The sequence below is a fragment of the Phyllostomus hastatus genome, unplaced genomic scaffold (assembly GCF_019186645.2).
Source record: "Phyllostomus hastatus isolate PE091 unplaced genomic scaffold, TTU_PhHast_1.1 phas_scaffold_585, whole genome shotgun sequence".
Lineage (NCBI taxonomy): Eukaryota > Metazoa > Chordata > Mammalia > Chiroptera > Phyllostomidae > Phyllostomus > Phyllostomus hastatus.
In genome coordinates, this window is record NW_025334037.1 from 20007212 (window position 1) to 20032452 (window position 25241).

At 48.3% G+C, this 25241-nt stretch overlaps 1 protein-coding gene across 2 annotated transcripts in view; it reads left to right on the top strand.

The window, feature by feature from the left end:
- Window positions 1-25003, top strand: part of EHF (ETS homologous factor) — a 42219-nt gene extending 17216 nt beyond the window's left edge. The window contains exons 2-9 of one of the 2 annotated variants that reach the window (XM_045825335.1): window positions 4304-4403; window positions 8158-8403; window positions 10909-10971; window positions 13592-13660; window positions 13777-13845; window positions 18966-19028; window positions 20258-20453; window positions 20557-25003. In XM_045825335.1, coding sequence (XP_045681291.1) covers window positions 4307-4403; window positions 8158-8403; window positions 10909-10971; window positions 13592-13660; window positions 13777-13845; window positions 18966-19028; window positions 20258-20453; window positions 20557-20656 — 903 coding nt within the window. In that variant the 5' untranslated portion in view covers window positions 4304-4306 and the 3' untranslated portion in view covers window positions 20657-25003. The remainder of the gene's footprint in view (window positions 1-4303; window positions 4404-8157; window positions 8404-10908; window positions 10972-13591; window positions 13661-13776; window positions 13846-18965; window positions 19029-20257; window positions 20454-20556) is intronic. The other variant, XM_045825336.1, reaches the window with a different exon arrangement.
- The last annotated feature ends 238 nt before the right edge of the window (window positions 25004-25241 follow it).

Here is a 25241-nt window from a genome sequence, read left to right on the forward strand (position 1 = left end):
CCATCCTGGCCCAAAACATCAGTCGTGTAGAAGTTGAGAAACTCTGCCTTTTGTCTAGTGCACCTGGCTGAGGACCACCCCCCGCCAGCTTCCCCCTGAGCTAGAGATGAGGATCGGTCAGTCCTTTATCCAGCTTGCTTCTAGCTCGAAGGGTGAAATCATTCTTACTTAGGCTCTGAATTTTCTTCTTCAGCCCTAGAAAAGGTAAAGTGTGTTAGAGAAATGCTTTGAGAACTGATGTTTAAACAAAGGGAAGGAAACTGATCTTTATTGAAGGCGTGTGTGCTGGTTCCGGATTAGACACCTTTAACACCCTTACACTATTTATCCTTCAAAATAGTCCTTACACTTAGAAGACATCAATGTTCCCCCGAGTCCCCCTTCTAGAGCAGGGAAGAAGTTGAGGCTCAGAAAGGTGAACACACTTCAGGTCACATGGCTCAGAGATGGAGCCAGAATTCTGACCCAGGCTTCAAAGACTCCAAGTGTCTACCTCACGTCCTTGGTGCTTGGCTGTTCTTTTTTCTTTTCTCCTTTTGGTAGGAAATAATAGAAGCTATACTGAAGGTAAAGTGGGAAGTTTAAAGAAGAGCATTAAAAAATCCCCCTACTTTTAATTTTTTAAGTTTTTTTGTGTGTGTATTTATGTATTTATTTATTTTAGAGAGAGGAGAAGGAAGGGAGAGAAACATCGACTGGTTGCCTCTCATATGCTCCCTGACAAGGACTGAGCCCACAACCCAGGCCTGTGCCCTGACTAGGAATAGAACCTTTTGCTTTGCAGGACAATGCCCAACCCCCTGAGCCACAGCAGTCAGGGCAGTAAGACCCCTACTTTTAAATGAAAAGGATTGCTTCATATGCCCCATAAAGTAATCACTAGGTACCACAGAGATTCTGTGTTGGTAGGGGTGTAGATGAGTTGGTTATAAGAATGCTTTTCTTTGTTTTTTTTACCATTCTCAAGGCACATTTATTATCCATTATCTCATTTTTAAAAAAAGATATTAGTATTTATTTTTAGAGAGGGGGGAAGGGAGAAAGAAAGACGGGGAGAGAAACATCAATGTAAGAGAGAAACATGCATCCGTTGCCTCTGGTACGTGCCCCAACGAGGGACCAACTAAGCCACACTGACCAGGGCTCCATTGTCTTATTTGATCTTCCCAGCAGTCCTGTGAGGCTGTGGGGGTGGGGGGGGGGGCGCGAAATGTCCTCCTTTGACACCCGAAGAACTGGGCCCAGAGCAGGGCTGGCAGTGAGAGGCTTTCAGCCGTGTGAGCCCGGGGCCTCCTGTGTCCACACCGAGGGCACTGTGCCTGCGATGCCCTGCTGGCCTAGAGACACTGGCACTCTTTTCTCGAAAGCCTGGGCGAGCTCAAGTGAACTCTGACTCAGTAAGGGTTAAGCCACATAAACTCTTTTATGAGCAGTAACCATTTACTGTGCCCTGTAAAATAGGGCCCCTCACCATACTGACTCCTTTCCCTGGGAAAAGGGGTGCCAGCCTCCCGGTGCGGGGGAGGCAGCGGTGACCTTGCAGTCCTCAAGGCTCCTCTGTGGGTTGAGGAGCTCTGGAGGCCACCAGAAGGTCATGGGAAGCAATGGTGTCCACCCCGAGGAAAGGGGCTTGTGGGCAGTGGGTCACGAGGGGAGAAGTGGTCCACGCTGTCCTGTGATAGTTACTGAATTCTTTTTTTACCACCCACCAAGCTCTCTCCACACACGCCCTCATCAGAGTCTCATTGTACTTTGAGTGTGGGGTTGTTCCCATTTTACAGGTGGGGAAAGTGAACATCAGAACATTTTTTGGCTAAACAGACTTGGAAGTCGCTCAAGGTCATGCCCAGTAATCAGGGGAACCAGGGTCTGAGCCCACATCTCCCCAACTTCAAAGCCAGGGTGCTTAGCCCTCATACCACCCTGCTTTGGGACGTGGTGAACAGAAGCTCTGAGCTAACCGAGGAGACACCTCAGAGTTGGCCAGGGCAGGTCTTGCTTCCACTGAAATGGCCACTTACGAAGAGCCCCGCAGGCAAATTCTTGTGAAAGAGTTTCAGGGAAATCTTCCCTGCCCATCCCCCTGCAGCCTGGAGGGCCTCGTCCTCCCTGCAGAAGGGCTGGGCTCTGAGCTTCAGCCCTTTCAGGGTTAAACAGTAACCTTTTTACTGCTTGTGGTTGAGCACATTTTGGCGAGGAACAAGCCCAGCCTTGAGCAAACAGGAGACCGGCCTTGCCCCTTCTCTTCCCTGGCCTCCCAGCGGGGGACTGGGAGGTTTTCTTTTGCCTTGAAGTCCCTCATCGGATTTCTTACCTTTACAGCAATTGCTCTGAAAAGCTGGATGGAGAAAGGCCCCCGTTGTCGTGAAAACGAGAAATATATGACTTGGGTTGGTTTCTCCTTCTCCGAGGGTGAGGATCCAAGAGGTTTCTGGAAGAGAACTTAAAATCAATGTGGTCACCTTCTCTATAGGTGTTTGTGTGGGGAAACTGAGGCCCGTGCTTACTTCTGACTTGGCTCGGGACACTCCTCGTATGTGACACCTGCTGTGGAGCCATGCCCTGTTCCGTGCCAAGTGCTGAAGGTGCAGAAACTCATTTAATCTCCGATCAGTGCTGCGGTAGGCAGGCTCACCCACACGTGGCACGTGAGGAAGTGAGGGGTCAGAGAGGTGGACGGCTGTCGGAGTGAACGCTAACCTTAGCTGGTCAGTGGGAGAGCGGGGAACCCACCCCAGCCCCTCTGGCATGGAGACTCTCACACGCGGCACCGCCAGGCAGAACCCAGCTCTCCCGTCTTGCCATGCCGTGGTCCCTTCACTGCCACGTGGTCATCCTTCCCACCCTGTCTTTCCTTTTCCACCTTCTGCTTAGGCTGCTGGATTCAGGCCCAATCTTTGCCAGCCATGAGGATGATGTTAATGATCATCGTAAAGGTCTCTGTCTCGCCTCCTTTAACTCTGTTCCCAGTACCTGAAACAGTGTGCAGCCTATTGCAGGGCTGACACATTTCTGTTGAGTAAATGAATACATGTATGAATTTTTATTCCTTTTCCAGGCCCCTGTCCTCCCCTCTCTGACCCTCCCCAGAACCGGAAGGGTAGTAGCTAAATCAGAGGAGGAGGTTTTGAGGGCCGGAACTACTCTGGGTGGGCACTTTGATCCTGGGGACTTGGGGACCCTCAAAGATGCAAGAGTCCTCCAAAACAGGCAGAAAAGTTTCCACGATCTGCTGCTATCAAACTAGCTTTCTCTCCCTATCCCAGAATTTTAGGGAGCGCAAGTTACCTCTACACATCCTCGGTGATGCTCACGCGCCTTCTGGAAATAGGCTGCTTTTCTTCTGAATGACCGAGCATTCATTTAAACAGCGCTGGGTTCTGAAAGGCACAGGGTGCCTGGCTTTGGGTGTGGGAACATTACATATACATAGATGCTGGAGAATTGAAGCAAGTATTTCTAAAGTATACATTTTTTACATTGTTTAAAAAATTTCAAGCAAGCCCTTGGAAGAAAGGCTCTTCTCCTGGGTCCTTTACTGGGAACATGTGTCCTCAGACTGAGAAAGTCACCTTTTGGTCACCTTCCAAGCTTGTGGTATTCTGCAGGTCTCTAAGACGAGAGAGAAAGCTAGTCCGAATTTTTACCAAGAAGGAAGGGAGGGGCAATATCTTGCCAGGGAAAGCAGTTGATTCCTGATACGATCACGAAGCCAGACACTGGAGGAGCTCTAGGCACACCATGACTTGAGGCCCCCCTGACACAGCCCACCAGCGGCAGAGAGCTGTGCGGAGGACACGGGCTGGGCGCCCCGGTGAGGGGTGGCCGCGGTGTGCTGGGACTCGGGAACATCTGAGTTCAGGGTCCTGCACAGGTGCTGGATCTGCGCTACTACCAGCTTGGATTTTCATTGATTGCACGTCCACTTTAAACAAAATCTCTTTGGCATTTTCACTTTTGGGCTGGCGGGGGGGGTGTGGGGTGGGGGAAGGCAAGACTTGGCCGCTGGCCAGACTCGCCCTGTGAGCAGGTATTGCCTTTTCCCTCCGCTTCATTCCTGATCAGAGATTATTCATTTATGAATGGGTGGCTGTAAAAACTTGCCTCATGCATATGAAAATTGAGCCTGGAAATTTTTAATTGCCAGGGAGTTTTGCATTTACCGAAAGGGCCGTGGCAATATGCTTTGGAGGCAATGGTTGGAAGGACAAATTCTCTTCCTAAATTCACTGTATGGCCTGTACTGTCCAATGACGTTTGTCCAAGAGGCACTGACTGAACGGGCTGTTTGATCACCTTACAGATCATGATTCTGGAAGGAAGTGGTGTAATGAATCTCAACCCCAGCAACAACCTCCTCCACCAGCAGCCAGCCTGGACGGACAGCTACCCCATGTGCAATGGTAAGGGGGCCGAGGCGGTGTCACACCCCAGGGGATTTTTGCTTTGCTTTCACTAGGCTTCGTTTTCCAACTTAATGCATGAACAGTACAGCAGGAGGTGTGAGGCGCCGTGGGAATGGGGGACACTCTTCATGCTGGAGTTCTCTAGTTCCTGATGCTCCAGCCTGCAGCCGGTTTGATAAATTTCATTGTTTCCTCCCAAGATTGAAGGTTCTGGATGGGTTGCAGAAGAGATGCCCAAAGGAGAGGTGACCTGTTGAAGCTTTTAACAGTATTTGGCTTAACATTTCAAGATAGGATAGGAGGAAAAGGTGTGTGTGTGTGTGCATGTGCGTGTGTGTTGCACGGAAGCACGGAGACTGAAGAAGAGGGCGGTATAGCAGCTCTATCTTTCTATTTCACGTTCCAGTGACCTGCCTGTGTAAGGGGAGGGGGGTATGTCAGGAGACCACGTGCCCCCTTTTTGTGCTTCAGTCTAGAACCTGTTGATTAGAAGAGGGAGGGGCAGTGGTGGGGCTTATACAGGGTTTGGTGACCAAGCCCGTGGCTTATTGTAGAAGCGGAACTGAATCAAGCTGTTGCTGAATCAGGGCTCCACACCCCACTGTGAAGGCGCTCGGTTTAGGCAGAGTGCTGTGCCTCGAACTGCAGTGGCTTTAAGAGACTCCGGGTCTTCTCCCATGGTGCACCTGCTGCCAATCTCCTCACCAGAGGCTCTGCTACTCGGACTCCCCTAAAAAATGGACATAGCCTGGTGGCGAGCACAGTCTGAGAAGGAGGCGGGTGATCATGAAATTATTATGTTCTCTAGTAAGCAGCTGGTCTGTGGGCTGCTCTGCCTATGAACTTGTAACCCCAGCCAGACATGCACAGGTGACCTTCTCTTACTTGGTGACCTGTCCCACCTATCTGCTGCCTTTTTGGGGGAGTGATGGTTTCTGTTGCTGGCCTCAGATTGCCTGTGGGGACCTTAAAGGAGGATTGCAAATAGGGCAGGTTCTTCAGACTGGAAAGTCTTTGGCATCCCCAGGCCCTTGGGCTCTGGATTAAGGCAGCATTTTTCATGTTGGTTTTAGAGAAAGCCAGGGCAATTTATTCAGTAGGGAGAGGAATTTAGTTGCCATTTTTACTTCTTAATTTCCAGAAGCACCAAAGAAGGCTTAGCTTCTGGTCATGGTTGATGGGGTGGGGGATGTCAGTTGAATGAAAGAGAAGAGCTGAACTCATAGGAATTTCAGTGTTTCTCCTGCAATCTCAGGCATCTGATGAGTCCACGGCTGATGGAGAGAATTGCCCAGCTGACTTCATATCAAACTCTCTGGTTCTTTCAAGTTCTAACAGGACACTCTATCAAGAACTATCCTCTAATCTGGATCATGAGGCACTGAGAGAAGAAATTATTCCAGGCCGGTTGTTGGGTTATTGAGAGTTATTACCTCTTGTTTTCACTCCCAGAGCTGCACTCAGCAACTCTGAGCTGTTGTAGCAACTCCATTATTTTAGGAAAAGAGAACAAAGATTCATGGAACCACAAAAAATATATAGCCCATCATTAAACAGCTGTATTTGTGAGACCCCTCAGAAACAGAAAGGAAGTGGAGAGACATCCAGTCTAAGCTCTTTGTGTTTATATATTTGGAAATATTTCTATGCAATTAAATTTTTGGACTAGATTGTCCCAATCCTTGTCCCCATCCCTCTCTACCACAGGCTTCCCCTCCAGGGCCCATGCTGAGGGTTTAAGGCTGCCTTTGTCTGGTCAGGAGGTATGAGGAGTAAAGTATTATACAAACTGTGAGTGGCAGTTTTGCCCAAGGCAGTCACCTTCGCGCCTAAATCATCTCGGTCTCCTGGTCGAGTGCTTCCGAGGCCTGGAAGCGGTGCAGGGGTTCTGAAGGAGTGAGCAAAAGTGGGATTGGGTTGGAAACATTCCCCCTACGGCCTCTCCTCTGGAGGCGTTGAGGGCTGGGCCATGGCATTACGGGAATCCAATCTCTAGGGGTTCTTTAGTTTCTCGCAACTCAAACTATACCCACAGAGGATCATCGTCACCTTATCATCACCATCAAGTGGAAGCTTCTTAGGAATGCAGAAACTCAGGTCTCACCCCAGATCTGTGGAATCAGAGTCTGCACTTGAACGGCATTCCCTGGTGATTCATAATTCCATTAGCGTTGCAGGAGCACTGGTCTACCATGGACTGGAAGTGAGCTGGGGACCGTCCCTGGGCTGTGCGTTCCTCTGTTGGCCCCTCCTTGAGTTCGTGGGAACATCCGTGTGTCATGTTCATTTGCATCTCCCCTGCTTCAGCTTGGTGGGCCGCAGCAGTGTATTCCCCATCCCTCGCCCCCACCCACCCTTTCCTGAAGAGAGCTATTCCCCTTAGATCTCTGTTTACAAGGGGACTGACTGTCAGACCTCTTGGGCCTGTCCCCTGCCCCCAAAGGCTGGTGCTCTCTTCTCCGTCTCCCAGGACTTGGGGCTGACTCTGTGATGTTCTCTTAAGCGAATGTGAAATGGTACCCATACACAGATGGTTAGCCCATATTAAGCTTAGTGATTTTCATTGGCTTGACTGAACTTCTCTTCTTCACTGGTATTTGAATGAACCATCTCCTGCATGCACCTCACAGCTCTTCTAGGTTCCCACATTACTTCTTCCTCAGCAATGAACTCCACTACAGAAGTTTCGAGAGAGTCCTTAAGATGGCGGAGCCTCCGCCGTAGTTTCTGCAGGAGGTACAAGGATGGCTGAGACAGGGTCCATGACCGTGAGCATATGACTTACAGAGGAGAATGAAACAGTACTTAGATACCCTTAAGGATAAGCTGAACATGACGAAAGCCATTAGGAGGAGGAGTACCCAACACGCCCCCTGGAGACAGCAGTCCTTACAGAAAGTTGGGACTCTGTGTTGACTTCGTGGGGTGCTCGGGGCTTGAAAGCTGTGTCGGAACCCACAGGGAGTGATCGATAGAGTATAAGTTGGGCTGAAAGAACAACATAGACAAAAGGCAAAAGTCACAGGGCACTTGAAGAATAGCTAGTTAAGAACCTCAGTGAGTAGCTTGGCAGTTTTGTACCTCATTTCATTGGGTGAAGGGAAGTGACTGAAAGCAACCGAGTAAGGAAATGACCCTGCAGTAGCGCTGATAACCAGTGTGGGGCAGGGGCAGAGCAGCACAGTTAGCAGATGAGTAACCTGGGCCACTTCGGGGAGAAGCAAAGGCATCCAAAGGAAAGAACCTTACTCTCAGGCCTCACTTTCGGCTAAAAAGGTCTGAGTTTGGGGTATGTGTGTGTGTGTGTGTGTGTAAGAGAGAGAGAGTAAAAGATGGGAGAGAGAAACAGGAAAGAAGAGAGGAAAACTATGTGGGTACGAACAATAGCTAATAAGTTGCAGACTCTGTAGTGGTGCTTCAGTGTTGATAGTGCTTCGGAGGAGGTGGAGGGATGAGCTCATGTCCTCAGTAGTTCAGGTCTCAGGTTGTCATCCACTATCAGGGGTATTTTGCAGTAAGGAGGGTGTCAAGGGGCACAGAGTCTAAAAGGTCAGGCCCTACCGTAACTGGGAAAAGAACCATATTTCCAAGAGCCTCCTCTCCAGAGCCAGTCTCACACTCTGACCCCACTGGTGCACAGGGTGTGGTTGCATTCCTCACCCCATCCAGGTACCAGGGGTACAGCCCCCTGTCTGGGATTATGCCCGAGGACAACCATGGGTCACTCACAGAACCACCTCCTCTTTTGCAGTTTCCAGTGGGTTTTTTGGAGGCCAGTGGCATGAAATCCATCCTCAGTATTGGACCAAGTACCAGGTGTGGGAGTGGCTCCAGCACCTCCTGGACACCAACCAGATGGACGCCAGCTGCATCCCTTTCCAGGAGTTTGACATCAACGGCGAGCACCTGTGCAACATGACTTTGCAAGAGTTCATCCGGGCGGCGGGGACAGCGGGGCAGCTCCTTTACAGCAACTTGCAGCATCTCAAGTGGAACGGTGACTATCTTTCTCCCCATCTCACTAGGAGCCAGCTGAGAAGAGCAGGGACTCCGCAGCCAGCAGGCTTCCTAGGCAGGGACACCAAGGGCTGGTCTCATCTCCTGTTTCCAAGACAGGGCAGTAGAAGGGAGGTGAGAGAACAGGCACGAAGCCTAGGCTATGAGGTGTGTCTCATGCCATACTAACCTAGTGCAATATAATACTCTTCTGACGGCTGAGTTTCTGGGACATGTGCTGGGAGGGTGTTCACCAAATACTTGCTACTCTCAGAAAACTTTTTTTTCCTTGCCTTGCAAACAGGGTTTGATAGTTTCATTCCTATTTACTTGCTTGCTAAGATCACTATGGCTACTTTTTTGGTTGAAACTGCTAGACCTAAGTTCTTCAGGTGGAACCTAAGGGTGGTAAGAAGATATAAAAAATTAGATCTATGTTTGTGTTTTCGGAGGGAAGGGGACAAGGCTTACATTATTTCAGCAGAGTCTTAAATGTTCCATTAACTAACAAAAAAGGGGGTTAGAGCTAATGGTCTGGGCACATGTAGGATGTTTCTGCAGTCATTTCTGGAGTTGCTGCTGCCCTCGGAGCCCCACGAGTCTGTCATTGAGCTTCACCTAGCACCCAGACAAGCACTATTTAAGTGCTGTGCCTAGGCGACAGTTTATACACATGCGCACACGTTCTGTACTGTGTACTGTCTTATACATAAGACATGGCGGGGCAGACAGCTCGTGTTGCGAAATGTCTTTGGCAGTGGCATGAAGTTGCCCTGATGATGGTTATATAAAACAGGCTCCTCTGAGAACGGTGGCTATTTTGGAAAGCAGGAGCATATAAAGAGAATGAGCTGGCCTATCCACATCAGAACGAGCAAGCCTGTCTCAGTAGATCCTGTGTGTAGACAGGTAGCTGGGGCTTGGAGAGCAGGAGTTCTAGGCCCGCGTGAACTGTACTCAGACCCCGACAGCTGCCATCATTGCCGAGGAGGACCCAGGGTCTGGCTGCAGACTGGCTGCAGTGCTGGCCCTTTGGGATGACCTCATTCAGCTCCCGGCACTTTCTCCTTCCCACCCACCTCACAGAGGTGCTTGCACATTCTTCTTTTACTAGAACCAAACCAAACAAGGCTCTATAAATAACCCCCAGGAATCTTCAGAAAGAGCAGACTTATGCTTGAGGAATTAAAAATATTTACCTCCCCACCTCCAATTAAGTCCAGACCTTTAAGCCTTTACCCTTGATTGAAGCCTACGGCAGGGTGTCCTGGGAGGCAATGTGGCCAGTTTTGACCTCCCATCTTTGACCTTCCATGACTTGTTTGGCCCCACTGGGTGCTGCCGGTGCTTCTGTGAGTGCCTCATGACCTCTCACCTTTGAGTTGTTGTTTACCTCTTTGGAGATGTTCTATTTAACTTACATTTATTAAACGTTTATGTATATTAGGCACGCTAAGTAAATTGCTTTGTTGTTTGCTTCTTTAGAGATGTTCTATTAACTTACATTTATTAAGTGTTTATGTACACTAGACATGCTACATGAATTGATTCATTTAATGACTTTATGAGAAAAGTACTGTACCCATTTTACAGATGGGACAACTGAAGGTGAGAGAGTTTAAAGACATGGCCCCTGCTCCTGAGATATTTATACTCTGACCAGAGAGGCAAAAACATGAGATTTCCTCATATGGGTATGCGTGCTTTTCTAAGTGACACGTCTGTAGAGGGCTGTGAGGCATCAAGAAGGGAAGAACCACTGTGTTTCCCCAGACACATCTTGTAGATTGGATCTAGTTAAAAAGGGTTTGATTAAATTTAGTATCAGAGAAGAATAAAGTCAGTTAAATTAAAATGGTTTTCCTTGTTTTTTCATTTTCATTTTGTATCATATCTTAATATGGAAAAGCAGCCCTGGCTGGCATAGCTCAGTGGATTGAGCGTGGGCTATGAACCAAAGTGTTGCAGGTTCGATTCCCAGTCAGGGCACGTGCCTGGGTTGTAGGCCACAGCCCCCAGCAACCGCACATTGATGTCTCTCTCTCTCTCTCTTTCTCCCTCCCTTCCCTCTCTAAAAAATAAATAAAATAAAATAAATATGGAAAAGCACTTTAGATGCCATCTAATAATGACTTTTTCTAGTTTAAGCCCCTAAATGTACAGAAGAAGAAACCAAGGCCCAGAAGAGGAAACCAAGGTCCAGGTCCAAGGCCTAGGAGCGTCTTGCAGTTATTAGTGGGGAACTGGCCTTCTGGCCTCTGCAGTTCTGTTTCCACCACGCTGAATGCCTTACCTATCCAAAGCCCAGTAATTCTGCCTGATACGGGTGCCTGAGCTACTGACTTTCTACGGGAAGTTCAGGTTTGCGTTTGTAGAGGCACTGCTGCAAACAGTGGTGATCAGGCCCTGGGACTGGCAGAAGCTCTTCCAAGAAGCCAGGTCTGTCCTTGTTTGAGTTTTGGCTCCATGCGGGCCTGCTCTGACTTTCCCAATCTGCCCTTCACAGGCCAGTGCAGTAGTGACCTGTTCCAGTCCACACCCAATGTCATTGTCAAGACCGAACAAACGGGTAAGTGGTAGCAGACAAAGAGAGCCAACTCGGTAGGCAAATACCCCGGCGAGGACGAGTGGGAGGGAGCGTGAGGGAGTGTGGGAGCAGGACGGAGCCAGTCGTTTGGCAGGAAACCCAGGAACGCCTCTTCCCTGGCTGTCTCCAGTGAGCCGCTCTCCATGAGCTTCATCCCTTGCGCTGGGGACCAGTGACTGCCAGCTTTCTCTGATTTCTAGACTGGTGGTCAGACTAATTCAGCCCACACTTCTCTGCTTCCCACCCCTGGTCAGGGCATCGTCCAGGCTCCAGTCCAGGAGTGGGAAAATGCAGAGTTTAAGTGGGCCTCCTGGTCACCACAAAGAGCCAGGGGACTTGGCCGAGTTAGGAGAAGCAAGAGGAGAGAAGAGGAGGAAGGGTCAATGTCTCTCCCCTTCCTCCCTTGATAGGAGTGTTACACAAAAAAGAGGAAATGCAGACTTGCTGTTGTACATACTGGGGTTTCTAGGGGCTCTTGGAGGTTCTGCAGGAATGTTGCCCCAGCTCCTGCCGTATGTGCACTGTTTGATGAAAGGCTACTCTGGACCCTGAGTAGGTTTTGCTGGGGACTTGTTGGAGACTTGCAGGGGCAGTAACTGCCTTGAGAAGTTGTGCCCGTGGCCTTGTGGCCGTGGGGGACCAATCAAACAGACCCCCTTGCACATTGACCTTTGGCCTACGGTCTCTCAGTCTAAGGAGAGCCGTGCAAGTCCCCCATAGTTCATTGGCATGATGAAACTGTGCAGCTGCCACTGCTCCAGGGTTGCTCCCCAGGTCCTCATCAGTGAGACCGCAAGCCATTGGGGCCAACCCTGAGTTTGCCACAGGCCCGCCTGAGGGTTGCGTGCCAGTCACTAAGGACAGGATTTCACCTGGGAGTGATTCGTGAGTCATTGGAATCCCATTGGCCTCATATAATATTAGCTCTTAAGGGGGCTAGCCCACCATGATTAAGTTAAAAACAAAACAAAACAAAACACAATAGCTGCTATGCATGTTACTTAGCTTTCTCTAGCCCTGCCTTTCCCCCACAGACCAGGGGCTGGCTTACCTGGAGGGTCTGTGCTTTATGGGCCTGACTGCCCTGGAGGCCGATGAAGGACTCAGCAGACAGCTGGCCTGCCCCACCCCCACAGTGGCCAGGAAGGTAGCCCCACCATGGCGAGGATGGTATGGAGAGGCCCCCAATAAGTTAATCATTCCTTCTTGACCATCCAGATATTCTTGTGTTGCCAGTTCCGAAAAGCTAAGCTGGAGAAGGGTGGAGAAGAAGGTCCACCCAGGGGAGGAGGGGAGAAGAGGCTCACAGAGGGGCCAACACCCCCAAACCTTTTGGTTCAGTTTGTTTTCAGAGACAACAACAGGTGTATGAGGTGACCCAACAAGGAGAGAGGGTGTAACCCCAAGAGATTGGGCTTGGGGTGCCCAAACACGTAGCTATTAGTTCAAACACCAGCTAAATCCCTGTGTCGTAAACAAGAGGACTTAGCCAGTGACTCAGGTTTTATACCTTTTATGTTGTAAAAACAAAATGAAACTCGGCCAGTGGCTTAGCACCCGGCCCAGAAATTCAGAAGCCAGGCAAGAGGGGAGCAGAGGGCAGCCTTGATCGGTGAAGAGGAGAAATCAGGAAGTTCCTGCGGGGGGACGGCTGAGAGCTCCCTGCCAGACCCTGCAGCTCTTGGCTGGCCGACCAGCCCGCAGGGGAAAGAGATTGCTTCTGTTGGAGGCCAGCCCAGGTGTGGGCGTTGTGTGGGAGTCGGGCTTCATCTGGGGTAGGTGGAGGGGAGTTTCCTTTGAATCTGGAATCTGAAGAGTCCATCAGAGTGAGATGTGCTTGTTGAGAGAGAGAGAGGAGAAAGAGAGACAGAGAGAGAGAGAGAGAGAGAGAGAGAGAGAGAGGGAGGAGAGTGGAGAGAGGAGGGAGATACGCTTTTGCAGGATGAGGCAATGGGGCCCTATTCTTAAAAGTTGTTGGATTTGGGTTTTGAGAATTTTACGTTACCTCTCAAGCTAAGCAGAGAAATCCTAGCGAGAGGGGGCTGTCATCCAACTTGAGGGAGCTCTCTCTGGATTGCAGCAATGAAGGCACTGTGATAGAACTGACTGACTAGACTTTTTCTGACAGAAACATTATTCATTCCCCCAGGAACATATTACTAGAAAAAGATGCTTATAATCATGAATTTGTGTCTAACAGTTTCTTTTTCTACCGTAAACATAGTCTAGTCGTTATGTAGTAGAAGGCAAAACAACGCCAGGCTCCTGCACCCACCCCCTGCCGTGTGCGAACTGAGAAAACCCCCAGGAAACCCAGGCATGGGTCTAGAGTGGGGTCTCACTGTTGCAGCCTCCCCCTGAATGCAGCAGGTGCAGAACACATGGACAGAGCTGTAACAAAGTCCATTTCCCCAGGGCACTGGGAGAAACATGGGCTAACATTGTTATAAAGTAACATGTGGCTGAAGCAGAATTGTATCCCTTCTCTCTGGGGACTGCCCCCTATATGCCATGCCTCTCTGAGGAATAGCCCGTTAAGAAAAGCAAACTCTCCCCACAGGGATGATGATTGCTGACCGTTCCCATTTTCTGTCCTTTGTAGACCCTTCCATCATGAACACCTGGAAAGAAGAAAACTATTTATATGACGCCAACTATGGTAGCACAGTAGGTAACTAACTCCCCAGCACTTAATGCTTTTTTACATTCTGCCTTTGTTATTCTAATAGCCAAAAAGTTCCCTGTCAGGAGGGGGCTCTTAATGTCCTTTATCATTTCTTGCTGCAGATTTGTTGGACAGCAAAACTTTCTGCCGGGCCCAGATCTCCATGACAACCACCAATCACCTTCCCGTAGGTAAGTCGCCCTGACTTCAGAGGTTAAGTGGGCCTCACGCAAGTGCTTCCCGAGCATTAATGAGAATTATGGACACCCTGCGTTTCCACTTTGCTGGAGTCTTTCTCATGAGAAGGCTGGGAAAGAGATGGGGTTGCTATTCATGAAAAGATCTGCGTGTGAGCCAATATTTGTACATTGAAGATTACCAGCAAGGGTGCCTCTAGGAAAAGTGCTTGTCTCCTGTGAAACCAGGTCACTCTCTTGTGATAACAAGGACTCTGTTTTCAACAAAAACTCGCTCCTGGGAAAGTATCTGATAAAGTTATTCATACTTGAGTATATTTACGGGAAGAAGGCTATACATTGAATTTTTGACAAATGCTGGAGTTTAGAGAAAGAATGGCTAACGGCGGCATTCAGAGGTCCATGAGCCTGTGGCCGTGGTCTTCGGGTAGAAGGGTGGCGATCAGCAATGTTCCGAACCCAGGAAGTCACACCACTTGGTCGGTTTTTGAAGTCCGACCCTGACAGCTCATTAGGATTCTTCAATCAGTCAGACAACCTGTACTTTTTACATTCTGTTCTCATGAGTCATATTGGGTTAAAAGTGGATCCACCTGGGGTCTATCCGTGACTCAGTCAAGGTTACCTGGAGTGAGATGGTTGGTCTGCCGGGGGTGGGGGGGGGGGTGGGGGGAGGTCTGGGGGAAGGGCTCCCAGATTATATTCCCCCTTCCTCTCACAGATAGGAACATTGGCACGTGTTGTTCAGGAATGAGTGTGTCAGGGGGATGAACAGAGGGTTTCGTGTTGCCCCTTGGTCTGGGTGTGGGCTAGTGGATCTGTCTGGGTCTGTGAAATGGAGCTTGGGCTTGTCACAGTGAATTGCTCTTTCCCTGGAGTTGCATTTGGGACTTCAGAACTGGGATTTAAACGGCTGTCTGGAAAACAAAGCACTGAATCAAACAACAACCCCTTCTCTCTCTTGTCTCTCTCTCTCTCTCTCTCTCTCTTTTTGCTTTTGTTGAGTATGTTTTTGAGAACTGAAATAGTGAAAGCTTCTGGTTTGAGGTTTTGTTCGGGTCAAGTCCCTTGAATGAGACAGGGCTGGGAGCCAGTGTAAATGCTTCTGGAACTGAAGTGAAGATCTGAGGGCAAGTCCTTTCTCTACTCCCCCCTCCACCCCAGCGACCCACACTGCGTGCCACCCTACGTATTTGCTGAAAGCAGGAAACAGATCCATCACTGGAAGGGCTCTGCCATGAATTTGCCCTTCCAGGAGAACGGAGCCAGGCGAGGTGAAATTTCCGTGGCAAGTGTTGCCACCCAGGCAGGAGAAGGGCTTCCAAGCTGAGGAAACCAGCCACCCACTCACCTTCTGACTTCCTCTCACACTTCCTAAGGTGTCACCTCCCACATCCTTCCTGTTGGGTCTTTGGCTTATGGCAAAAGATTCCGGCTAAAAGTAAACTTGAACCAACCACTTCCTGAGCCTCTGGGGTTGTTAGGTCTTGAGGTGCCTGGGAGACCTGACAGCTTTCATTACAGCTCTGCTGGCCTCCCAGCCTGGCCGCTCCTCTGCCCTCTCCGCCCGACCTCAGACTCTCAGGACGCCGAGGGGCCTCAGAGCCGCTTCCTGCTTTCCCAGTGGCATCAATGGGAAACTCACAATGTTTTCTGCTAAGCCCACCTCCTTTAGTCTTGAAAAGTCCTTCTTCCAATGGCCTTTACACATCTGCTCTGCATCATCTCCCCCGATCCTTGGTTCCCCCGCCTGTCATTCCTGTCCCGTGAGTGACCGGGACCCAGGCTGGAAAAGGAGATAATCAGTGCAGGTCCTCTACCGGAATTGTTACTCAAAGAATCAGCCGAGTGTCGGGGGTTGGCAAACCCTGTGGAATGACAGCCCTCCAGTATGATATTGACTCACAGGCCCAGAGGGTCGATTCCTTGCAGTATAGGGCAGCCTCTGTGGGGTGGTGGCACCCGACACCCCCGCCCCCATCTGTCATGTGTCTGGGTCTTTACCTTTCAAGCTCCCATCACACTGAACGTAGTTAAATATCTTTCTACGTCTTACTGCAAGTTACGAGCTGACTGGGGGCGGGGCCGAGGTAAACTGATGCCCTCTGTGATAAACGCAGGTGGGGAAGCGGGCTTTGTTTGGAATCCTCTGCCATCTGCCCATTCCAGAAAATGGCCGCCCGTGTTCCTGATCTGCCCGATAGTCGCCGAGCCAGCCGATCCCGCCAACTCAGGCCTGATGTGTTTATTCACCGACTTGCCGAGCCTCCAGCTAGGGCGGCACGGTCTATTATAACCCTGAAATTTGTATATCCCGTAAAGAAATGGCTCACAGCTGAATCATATGCAAATGCTTCTAATCTGCACTTCTTGCGAAGCAGCTTAGCTGAAGTCATGATCTGGCACTTGCATCACAAACCTGCGGCTTCGTGAGGCCCTGCCGTGCCCGGACCTCAGCCTCGGGTGCCCCAGTGGTGCCGGGGTGCCCAGCGAGAGGAAGCCAGGCCAGACCACTTCCCCGGAGCGAGCCATTCTTTCATAAGCATGAATCACCTAACCACAGGACTGCCTTCAAAGGCTCTGACTTTTATTTGGGGGTGAGGGGAAGACATCATGGGGGAGGCCACTCGAGGAAAGGGAGGTTTGAGAACACCTGAGCGCTAAGGCAGGTCCGAGATTCCACAGCTCGCCCTCACACCCTAGGGCCAGACGAGGAGGCTGGAGGACATCAGAGTTTCCCTTTGGCTTTGGCTACCTATTCCTTCATGTGATGATGGAAACATTTTTATTTGGGGATTTTTGTATTTGGTCTTTCCCAAATGGGATGGAAGTGTAGCCTAGGAACATGGCTGACATCTCAAAGGGAAAATTCTCTCAAGGCCTCTCTGGGGGTTTTTAATCTGGTGCCCATGGACTCCTAAGTGAGCCACAAACCCCTGGAATTGTGTACAGATGTTCACGAGTGTACTATATGTGCCTTTTTCTGGAGAGAGGGTCTAAGGTCTCTGTCTTATTCACAAAGTTACCTTAATCCCAAAGTCATTGATTCTATATCAGTTTGGATCCCATACACAGTGATTGGGGCCAATGAACTGGGAGACACTTTTTTTTTTTCCCCTGAATTCAACCTTGGCTTTGAAATAATGGCCCTGCATCCCTCCTGGCTGCCATTTGAAGATGAGCTTTGCTTGTGGCCTGCTGGGTAAATGCCACCCTTTGTCTGAAGAACAACGTGGCCCTGTCAGAGTGATGTATCACTTGGAAACCGGGGACAGTGCCAAACCTGTCGCAATATTGTCACATCCTGATAGGATGTTGCAACCTCACCCTGAAACCTACAGGGAGGGAGAATGAAGTCTCCTTGCATTTCTTGTGAATTTGTCCTTCTAGATTTCAGAGAAGTCCGAGTCAGGTGCAGGCCTCTTGCTGACAAAGCCAGTGGAAAACTTCTTAACCAGAATAAGAGTTTTGTTTTGTTTTTTCCTAGCGAGATCTTATTAAATCCCTCTCCAGCATCTGGCTGCAGCTTTCATAGAAACTGCAGGTGGTCTGATAGGTGTATGTGCCCACAAACACTGGGGAATACAGAATCATCACATTGGAATTACTTTTCCCCACCAACGAGAACATCATGGAACTGAACCTGATTCTTGGCAGGGAAGACTTGCATAAAATCTGTTACATGCCACCAACTTAAGAAATGGCACAGAATAGTGGTTAAGGGTAAAGCCTCCAACTTCAAACTGACCATGGTCATATCTTGGCTCTACTCACAGGCTGTGTGACTTGAGACAAGTCATTGGACCTCTCTGTGCCTCGGCTCCTCCATAGCTGTAAACGTCGGATCATAGCAGTACCTACCTCATAGGGCTATGGTGTGAATTAAATGCAGTGATTCCCGTAAAGTGCCTAGGACCGTGCCTAGTACACAGTGCTTGATCAACAGGAGCTGTTCTTCTTAACCATGTAAATTAGGAGCTAAGGGTTATTCAAACTTTTTAGAATAATGGACCACTCTCGGCAACTGAATGAATGCTATGGTGCTCCTCCCTTTGCATATATTTTCAGTCAATCTGAAATGCCCTTGAAGGCCACATCTGGGTTAGTGAAGTCCAGCATAGGAAGCCGTAAAGCAACACACCAGAAAAGATGCATTTTACTGGCCCAGTTTCTTAACAAAACGGGCTTGGGTTCAGGACCTGCTCTGTATTAAAATTGGTAGATTTTTGATTGCGTGATATTTTCGTTGTTGTTTGGATCTGCCTCGGTTCTCCTGACACCCGAAGGGCCTGCCGACAGGCACGCTCTGACACACACACTGCTAGATTGTTCAGTTTCCTTTTCAAGAAGTTTGAGTTCACAGATCTGCCTCTGTCATCGCCTCTTTGGTGATAGTCACAAGGGTCACCATAACGAATCATTTGTTAAACTAATCTGTGTTTCCATAGTCCCTGTGGCCCTCTGTACTGGGCGCAGGCCGGTCAATGGCCTCTTTGTCAGGCTGATTAAAATGTACGTTTGCATGCCAGAAAAAGGCACTCCTTTGGCTGAAAAGCCATCTTTCTTTGTTATAGATGTTTACATTTTTGTATTATGAAAAATAAACCCTTTCAATGACCTAAATCCTTCAATGGCTTTCCATGTCTCTCAGAATAAAAGCTAAAATCCTAAAATCCCACAAAGCCTCCGTGGTCTGAACCTCAGCTCCAACCCTCTCCCCCTGCTCGTGGGCACACTGGCTTCCTCCTGCTCTGTGGACACATCAAACACACCCTGACCTCAGGGCCTTTGCACTTACTATTTTCATTCTTGGGACACTCTTGCACAAGCTCGCTGCGTGGCTATCTCCCTCACACCCTTCTGGTCTCCTTCTCATAGAGATCCTCTGTAGCTAGCACCTTATGTTCTGTTGCAAATGAGTCCCATCTCCATATTTCTTTCCCTGCAATATTTTTCTCCATAGCACTCTCTGTTTTGTATTGGTAATGACATCCTGGAAATGTGCCAGTCCTGTAGTAGGTGCTCTATAAGTATTGGTTCAAAGAGTGGATGAAGAATGAAAATGATAATGGAAGGATATAGGTAAATTAAACAGCTCTCACTTTTCTCTTTAGCAGAGTCACCTGACATGAAGAAGGAGCAGGACCACCCTGTCAAGTCCCACACCAAGAAGCACAGTAAGTTGGCTGCTTTCAAATGGCACGTAGCCCATCCCTTACAGCTGGGTGTCACCTGAGGCCACTGGTGTTTAGACAGATATTGCCTCTGCCTGCTGCCACCACTTCTTCACCTCAGACTGGGATGTGGGGAGGGGGGGGTAAAAAAGAGGCAATGCTTGCTGGCAGAGGAACCCCTCTGCGGTTGTTTCTCAAAGTAGAGCCCCGAAAAACATCTCCCCCTCATTCTGTCCATTTGTTGTAAAATGGAGATGTCCAGTGAATAAGCACTTCTTGTAGGCATGGGGTTCGTGGTTACCCTTTCTCCAGAAAAGAGGGTGGAACAAGGAGAAAGATAGGAAGACACTGCTGAGCTGTATTATTGTTCTTTTGCTGAGTGTTGGCTTCCTACTTCTGTGGAATTATTGTTCCAAGAAATGACTGTTAATTCTTCAGATTCAACAGTGCTCCTTGGGAGTTGTATTTCCCCCAATAGTAAAACCTTACGAAAGTAGGAAAGTAAGACATGTCAGAGACAGGGTGTGTATCATCCAGAAACTGCAGGGAATGGGACATCCTTCTCGCAGAGTGGACACAGAACAGAGTGAACGGAGCCCCTCAACCTGGGGGGTCAGCGTGAGTCTGTGTGTCACAGGTCTAGTGGGGGTGAGGCTGATTTTGGCAACTAATCTTATTATAGTTACGTCTTCATTTCCAAATTGGCCCCCTCAACCCCAGCAAGACTGCGCCCGTATCTGTCCTAGGAGTTAAACTACTAGAACCCAATCCATGTGCGTGTGGCGGAAGCACAGTGGCCGGTGGCAGTGATGTAGTTGGTGGACGTACTCACCAAGGAAAAGTGGTGAAGAGTTGCCTTGTGGGGAAGCTGCAGGTTGAAATCAATGCTGGACAATCTGTCAACAATCCTTAGAAGGCACTCCAAGTACAGGTCACCTAAGACCTTGTGTTTCCTCTTGGCTTTGCCACTAGTTAACTATGCAACCTTGGTCAAGTCACTGACATTCTCAGGGTCCCAGTTTCCTGACTGGGAGACTAAAAAAGAAAATGTGCTAGTTCATTCTCAAATGCCTTTTAAAAAATGTACGATAGTTGGGAATCCTGTGATCCGGCTTCACTGGGGGGGAGGGGGAGAACTGAGTCTCGCCCACCTGATGGAAGGTGTTCCGACGCTGCCCTTGTCGGAGCCTCATCTGCTGTGACTTCACTCAACGCCCTTTTCTGCTTCTCAGACCCGCGGGGGACTCACCTATGGGAGTTCATCCGCGACATCCTCCTGAACCCAGACAGGAATCCAGGGTTGATCAAGTGGGAAGACAGGTCGGAGGGCATCTTCAGGTTCCTGAAGTCGGAGGCTGTGGCTCAGCTGTGGGGGAAAAAGAAAAACAACAGCAGCATGACCTACGAAAAGCTCAGCCGGGCGATGAGGTGAGGAGTTCCCAGTCTCGGAACACGCTGAGGCCACACGACCAGTTAGTTTGCGGGCAGGCCCAGTCCGACCAGCGTCCTGACACCATGTCCTTTGTTACAGGTACTACTACAAAAGAGAAATTCTGGAACGTGTGGACGGGCGCAGACTGGTATATAAATTTGGGAAGAATGCACGTGGATGGAGAGAAAACGAAAACTGACAGCTGGAACCCGAACCAAACCATCCCCCCATAACCTAACGAGCCTAGCTCCTGGACGTAAATAGTTCAAAGACGGTTTTCTCTGATATTTATGTTCCAGAAAGGGGAGAAAGGAAAGTCTACTTCTAACGGGAGAAGGAACACTACAGTTGATACAATTATTTTGTTACTTTGAAGTATATCCTGTGTGGGGAACAAACGTACACAGTTTTCTGTGAACCATGACGCTGTCTGTGGTTGTGATTTGTTTTTGCCTTTATTGTGAAGTTCTTTCCACTGCAAGAAGAATGGGCTTTGTGGCCTGTGCTTCTTGCTAAGAGAAAAGAAAAAAAAATGTCAGAGGGCATTAAATATTTTATATACAAATGATTTAGGAAAAGATAACGTGTCCTTCGCTCCCACGTAAGCATCCACCCGGTCTGATCAAGAGAGGCGGGCGTGGTTGCGGGGATGAACTCCAGGGTCTCAGATGGACAAGAGGAACCAGAGGATGCTGGGAAGTTTAACCGGCCCCTCAGGAGCCACTGAGTGGAGAACGAGGACTCCCCAGATCCAGGGGGACTGTAATCACTGCATAATCACGTGACTTGCAATGTTCGAATCAGCGAGAGGAGTAATGGGAGGGCTTTATACTCATTCAGGAATGATTTCCCTGATGCCAAGGCTCTCCTCCCTCCTCCCTCTTGGATGATTGGTGAACAGCTTCAATGACCACCTCTGCTAACTTCCAGTTATTTAAGAAAGGGGCCAGTCTTGCTTATTTTTATGACAATTGCCTAAAAATAAATGGGAAAAAGGAGGTGGCAATGAGTTTGCTCTTGTATTCCTATTGTCTATGGTTTCTCAGTTGGCACAATTGACACTTTAGGTTGAATGATTCTTCATTGTACGTTATTCGGCTGTCCTGTGCCTTGTAAGGTGTTTAGCAGTCTCTGTGACCTCTATTCGCTAGAAGTCATAGAAGTTGTGACCACCGAAAATGTCTTCAGACATTTCCAAGTGTGCCTTGAGTGGGGAGCAAAATTGCCTTTGATTGAGTACCACTGATTTAGCCAGTCAAGATGGAGTTGGTGATTTATTCTCAGAACAGTAAAATATGGAAAATCTTTTAATTCCAAGGAAGAAGCAAAAACAAGACTTCAAAGTCAGCCTATTTTTAATTCTTAAAATATTAGAGACAATGGGTTTAAGTATCTAGAGGGACTTCTTTTCAGGACTCCAGATGAGAGCTAACATCAGATACACGGAACAAGGTAATGCAGCCAGAACTAAAAGAAGACATTTTCACTAGAATTACAAAGCATTTTATTGTAGAGATGCTAAGGGAAAAATGGGTGTGTGTGTGTGTGTGTGTGTGTGTGAGAGAGAGAGAGAGAGAGAGAGAGAGAGAGAGAGAGAGAGAAAGTTAGTTCCTGGGAAAATCTTCTTTGCAGGTGTTAATTTTTATAGTCTTTCCTCTTTTGGATCATCTTTTTCCTGTCTCATAAGAATCCTTTTCAAAGCGAATGGTATATTATTTAAACTTGCAGCTAGAGGAAGGTTAAAAAAAGACATAGAAAAGAAAGGAAGCATGGAAGAAAAAACAGAAAACACCTAGGACCTATGGTCAGTTAGGAATCGGAGACTTCTTCAACGATGGGGTTGTTTGGGGTACCCAGAGACTTACCACTGGGTCCCATAATCTGGAAGGATTGTGAGCCTGTAGGCACTTTGCAAATGGGTTTGAACATCCAGATCCCTTTTGCAACTTTTCTTTTTGGCTCTCTGTGTCCTTGGCGGCTTTCTCCTTCCTCCTGCCTCTCTTGGGCAATACTGTGGGGCTGAAGACACGTACCAATACAAGGGAGTGGCCTTCGTCAACTAATGGATCAGCTGCCACAGTGTCTTACCCAGCAGAGGTGAGCAATTCTTAGTCAAAGATTGTAAAGCGTTCGTAATGTACTCAGAAGGCTGGAAGTAAGAATTAACCCTGTGCCCTAATTACAATGGCAACCATTCTGGATGGTGACCTTGGCATACCAGGGTATTGAGATGAATGACCTTCTGAAGGGACAGTCAAGGCCATTTTTAGTTCTGCCTGGCCTGGTCACCTCCACAAAGGCGTTACTTAGTGTTGTTAAGTAACAGTTACTGAGGGAACTGAGAGAAGTGACAGTCTGCAGCCCAGATCTGAGACATTCCTGCGCAAAAGACACACCTTGTTTCCCAAGGCAGGCTAAGAACTAGGAGGCCTCCCCAGCATTTAACTATACTTCACACAGAACAAATTCAATATCTGGATATTTTAACTGGAGTAAACACCTGAATGTTTGGGTGCCTGTGTATGTCTGAATTGTGTGAAGACAGTAGGGTCAGCTGCTAATTCTCTTTGCTATTCCTTCCTTGGCTTTGCTTGTTCGTCATCTTAAGGTGGCTAGATTTTCTCTGAGTTTATACTTCCCCAAACCTGCAAGTTTCTCACATTCCCCCAAACTGGCTCTTTTGGCCCCCTCTCCATAGAAGAGCAGTCTTTGCTAGGCGGTAAGTGAGTCTGGGGAGAACCGACTGAAACAGTTCTAACGATATTAGCAGACTGTGCTATTTCTTGAAAGTGACGGTTTCTTGGCACCCAGTTCCTACTCAAATAGGCCGGAGTATTAAGTTCTCAGCATATCTCTATTGTCTTGGCTTGAGTTGGATGCATTTTATGTGCAGTTCGTGACTTGGAAAACTCAAGGTAATCAAGCCATGCCCACTTGGGGTGTGAACAGAGCACTTCTCACCACAGTGCTGGAAGGGAGACTGAAATCCCAGAGGTGAGCCGGCATCAGGTGAAGCAGCCCCTCCTTTGGGGGACACACGGCTTCTCCCTGGGGAAGCCTGTCTGTGCTCACAGCGTCGCGGCACATGGTCTCCTTGAACCTTCCCTGAGCTGAAGGCATGGGCTCTTATTTGTAGTTTTCATGGCAACCTGAGGCAGGAAATGTTTTGCTAAGACTTTACCAGACTCAGGTCATCTGAGGGGCCTAGGTGTTTGACTTGATGAGACTTTAGTAAGGCTCTGACTCCCGGGGCCATACCTACAGCTTCTTGAACTTGCCTTCTGAGCCAGGCAGACCTCAGTTATGAGTTTTTCTTTGGACAACCTTGTCCTTTCTCCAAGTTTTTGCCTTTCTAGACTGTAAGCTCTTTATGGGCAGGCACTAGATTTTATCAATATTTGTTCTCTGCACCAAGCGTGGATAGGTGCTCAATAAATATTTGTTGAGTTAATAAATGTCTTCCGGAGGACTCCTCGGATCCGGAGGTCATACCCAGAATCGGGATGTGAATCACTTCTTCATGGGAATAAGACCACAATGGCTGTCACTTCAAAGACGTGTTATCTGTCAGATGAACATTGTATGGTGAGACTCCTTACTTTGCCTTCCTCCCCGCGCTGAGGTGAAACCAGAACAGGCTGCCTGCTTCCACAAGTGGTGTGCTGGATGAGGATTCCGTCGCCTTGTTAGGAACTGTGAGATTTATCTGGTATAACAAACCAGGAATGAACCTTTGACATGTTTTAACCCATGAAGATTATGAATGTGTTCATATGATGTAAATTGTTATTTAAATGTAAAGCAGTTTTAAATTTTAGTATTTTGGGGGTTGGTTTATACATATATATATATATATTTTTTTTCTTTTTGAAAAATACAGAGGGATCTTTTCATAAGGTGAGCCACTCGCAGTAGATTTCAGTTTTGCAAGTGTTGTTTTTCAGGTGCACAGGGAAAGGTAAAATTAAGAGGGAAGGCAGTTATATTATTCTTCCATAGCTGAAAAAGAAACATTTGTTGAGTACCCACTATGCGTGCTGTAGGAAAGCATGTATGAAGAGTGTATCCTGATTCCGTGGGGTGTGACATGTACTCCATGTGAACCTAATGGATGCACACGGGCGGTATTAAAGACAGAACAGCAGGACAGTCACGTTGTCAGAGCTGAGCTGACCTCAGCGTTGGTTCTCAGGACTCCATTTCTGCAACAAGAGGTAGAGCATTTACCAAAGACTCTTTGAAAGTATGCCTTATGGACCACTGACACATACATGCCTTCCCAAGGTTAGCTAAATTGAGGTGAATGTTTTCATAGTGGGCTTCATAATTCTTGCTTTTGTTCCCATCTGGTTTCTGAGTAGACAATTTCTTTGGAAACGGCTCTACTGCTGCTAATTTTTAAAATTAGAGATCATGTCCTTTAAACTATGTTAAGTTCAAATTGAGTATTTCTCTTTTATGAAAGAATAAGATTTTAAAATATATATATTATTTTTGTTTGATGGGTCCCAGAAAACACTAATAAAAACCAGAGACTGTCTTGTAACTGTGTGTTCTGTGTTTCAACAAGCCATCCACAGCGGGACTGAGATGCAATGCTCTTAGTCTGTAGCACCAAAACATGCAGTTGCTGCATTTAGTTACTCAACGTGCACTCACCGGGCATCTGCTCTGTGCCAGGCACTGTCCTAGGCACTGAGTTATGGCAGAGAAGGAGAGAAAAACTCTGCTCTCATGAAGTTTATGTTCTATGAACAGAAACAGACAAGAAACAACAGTAACAA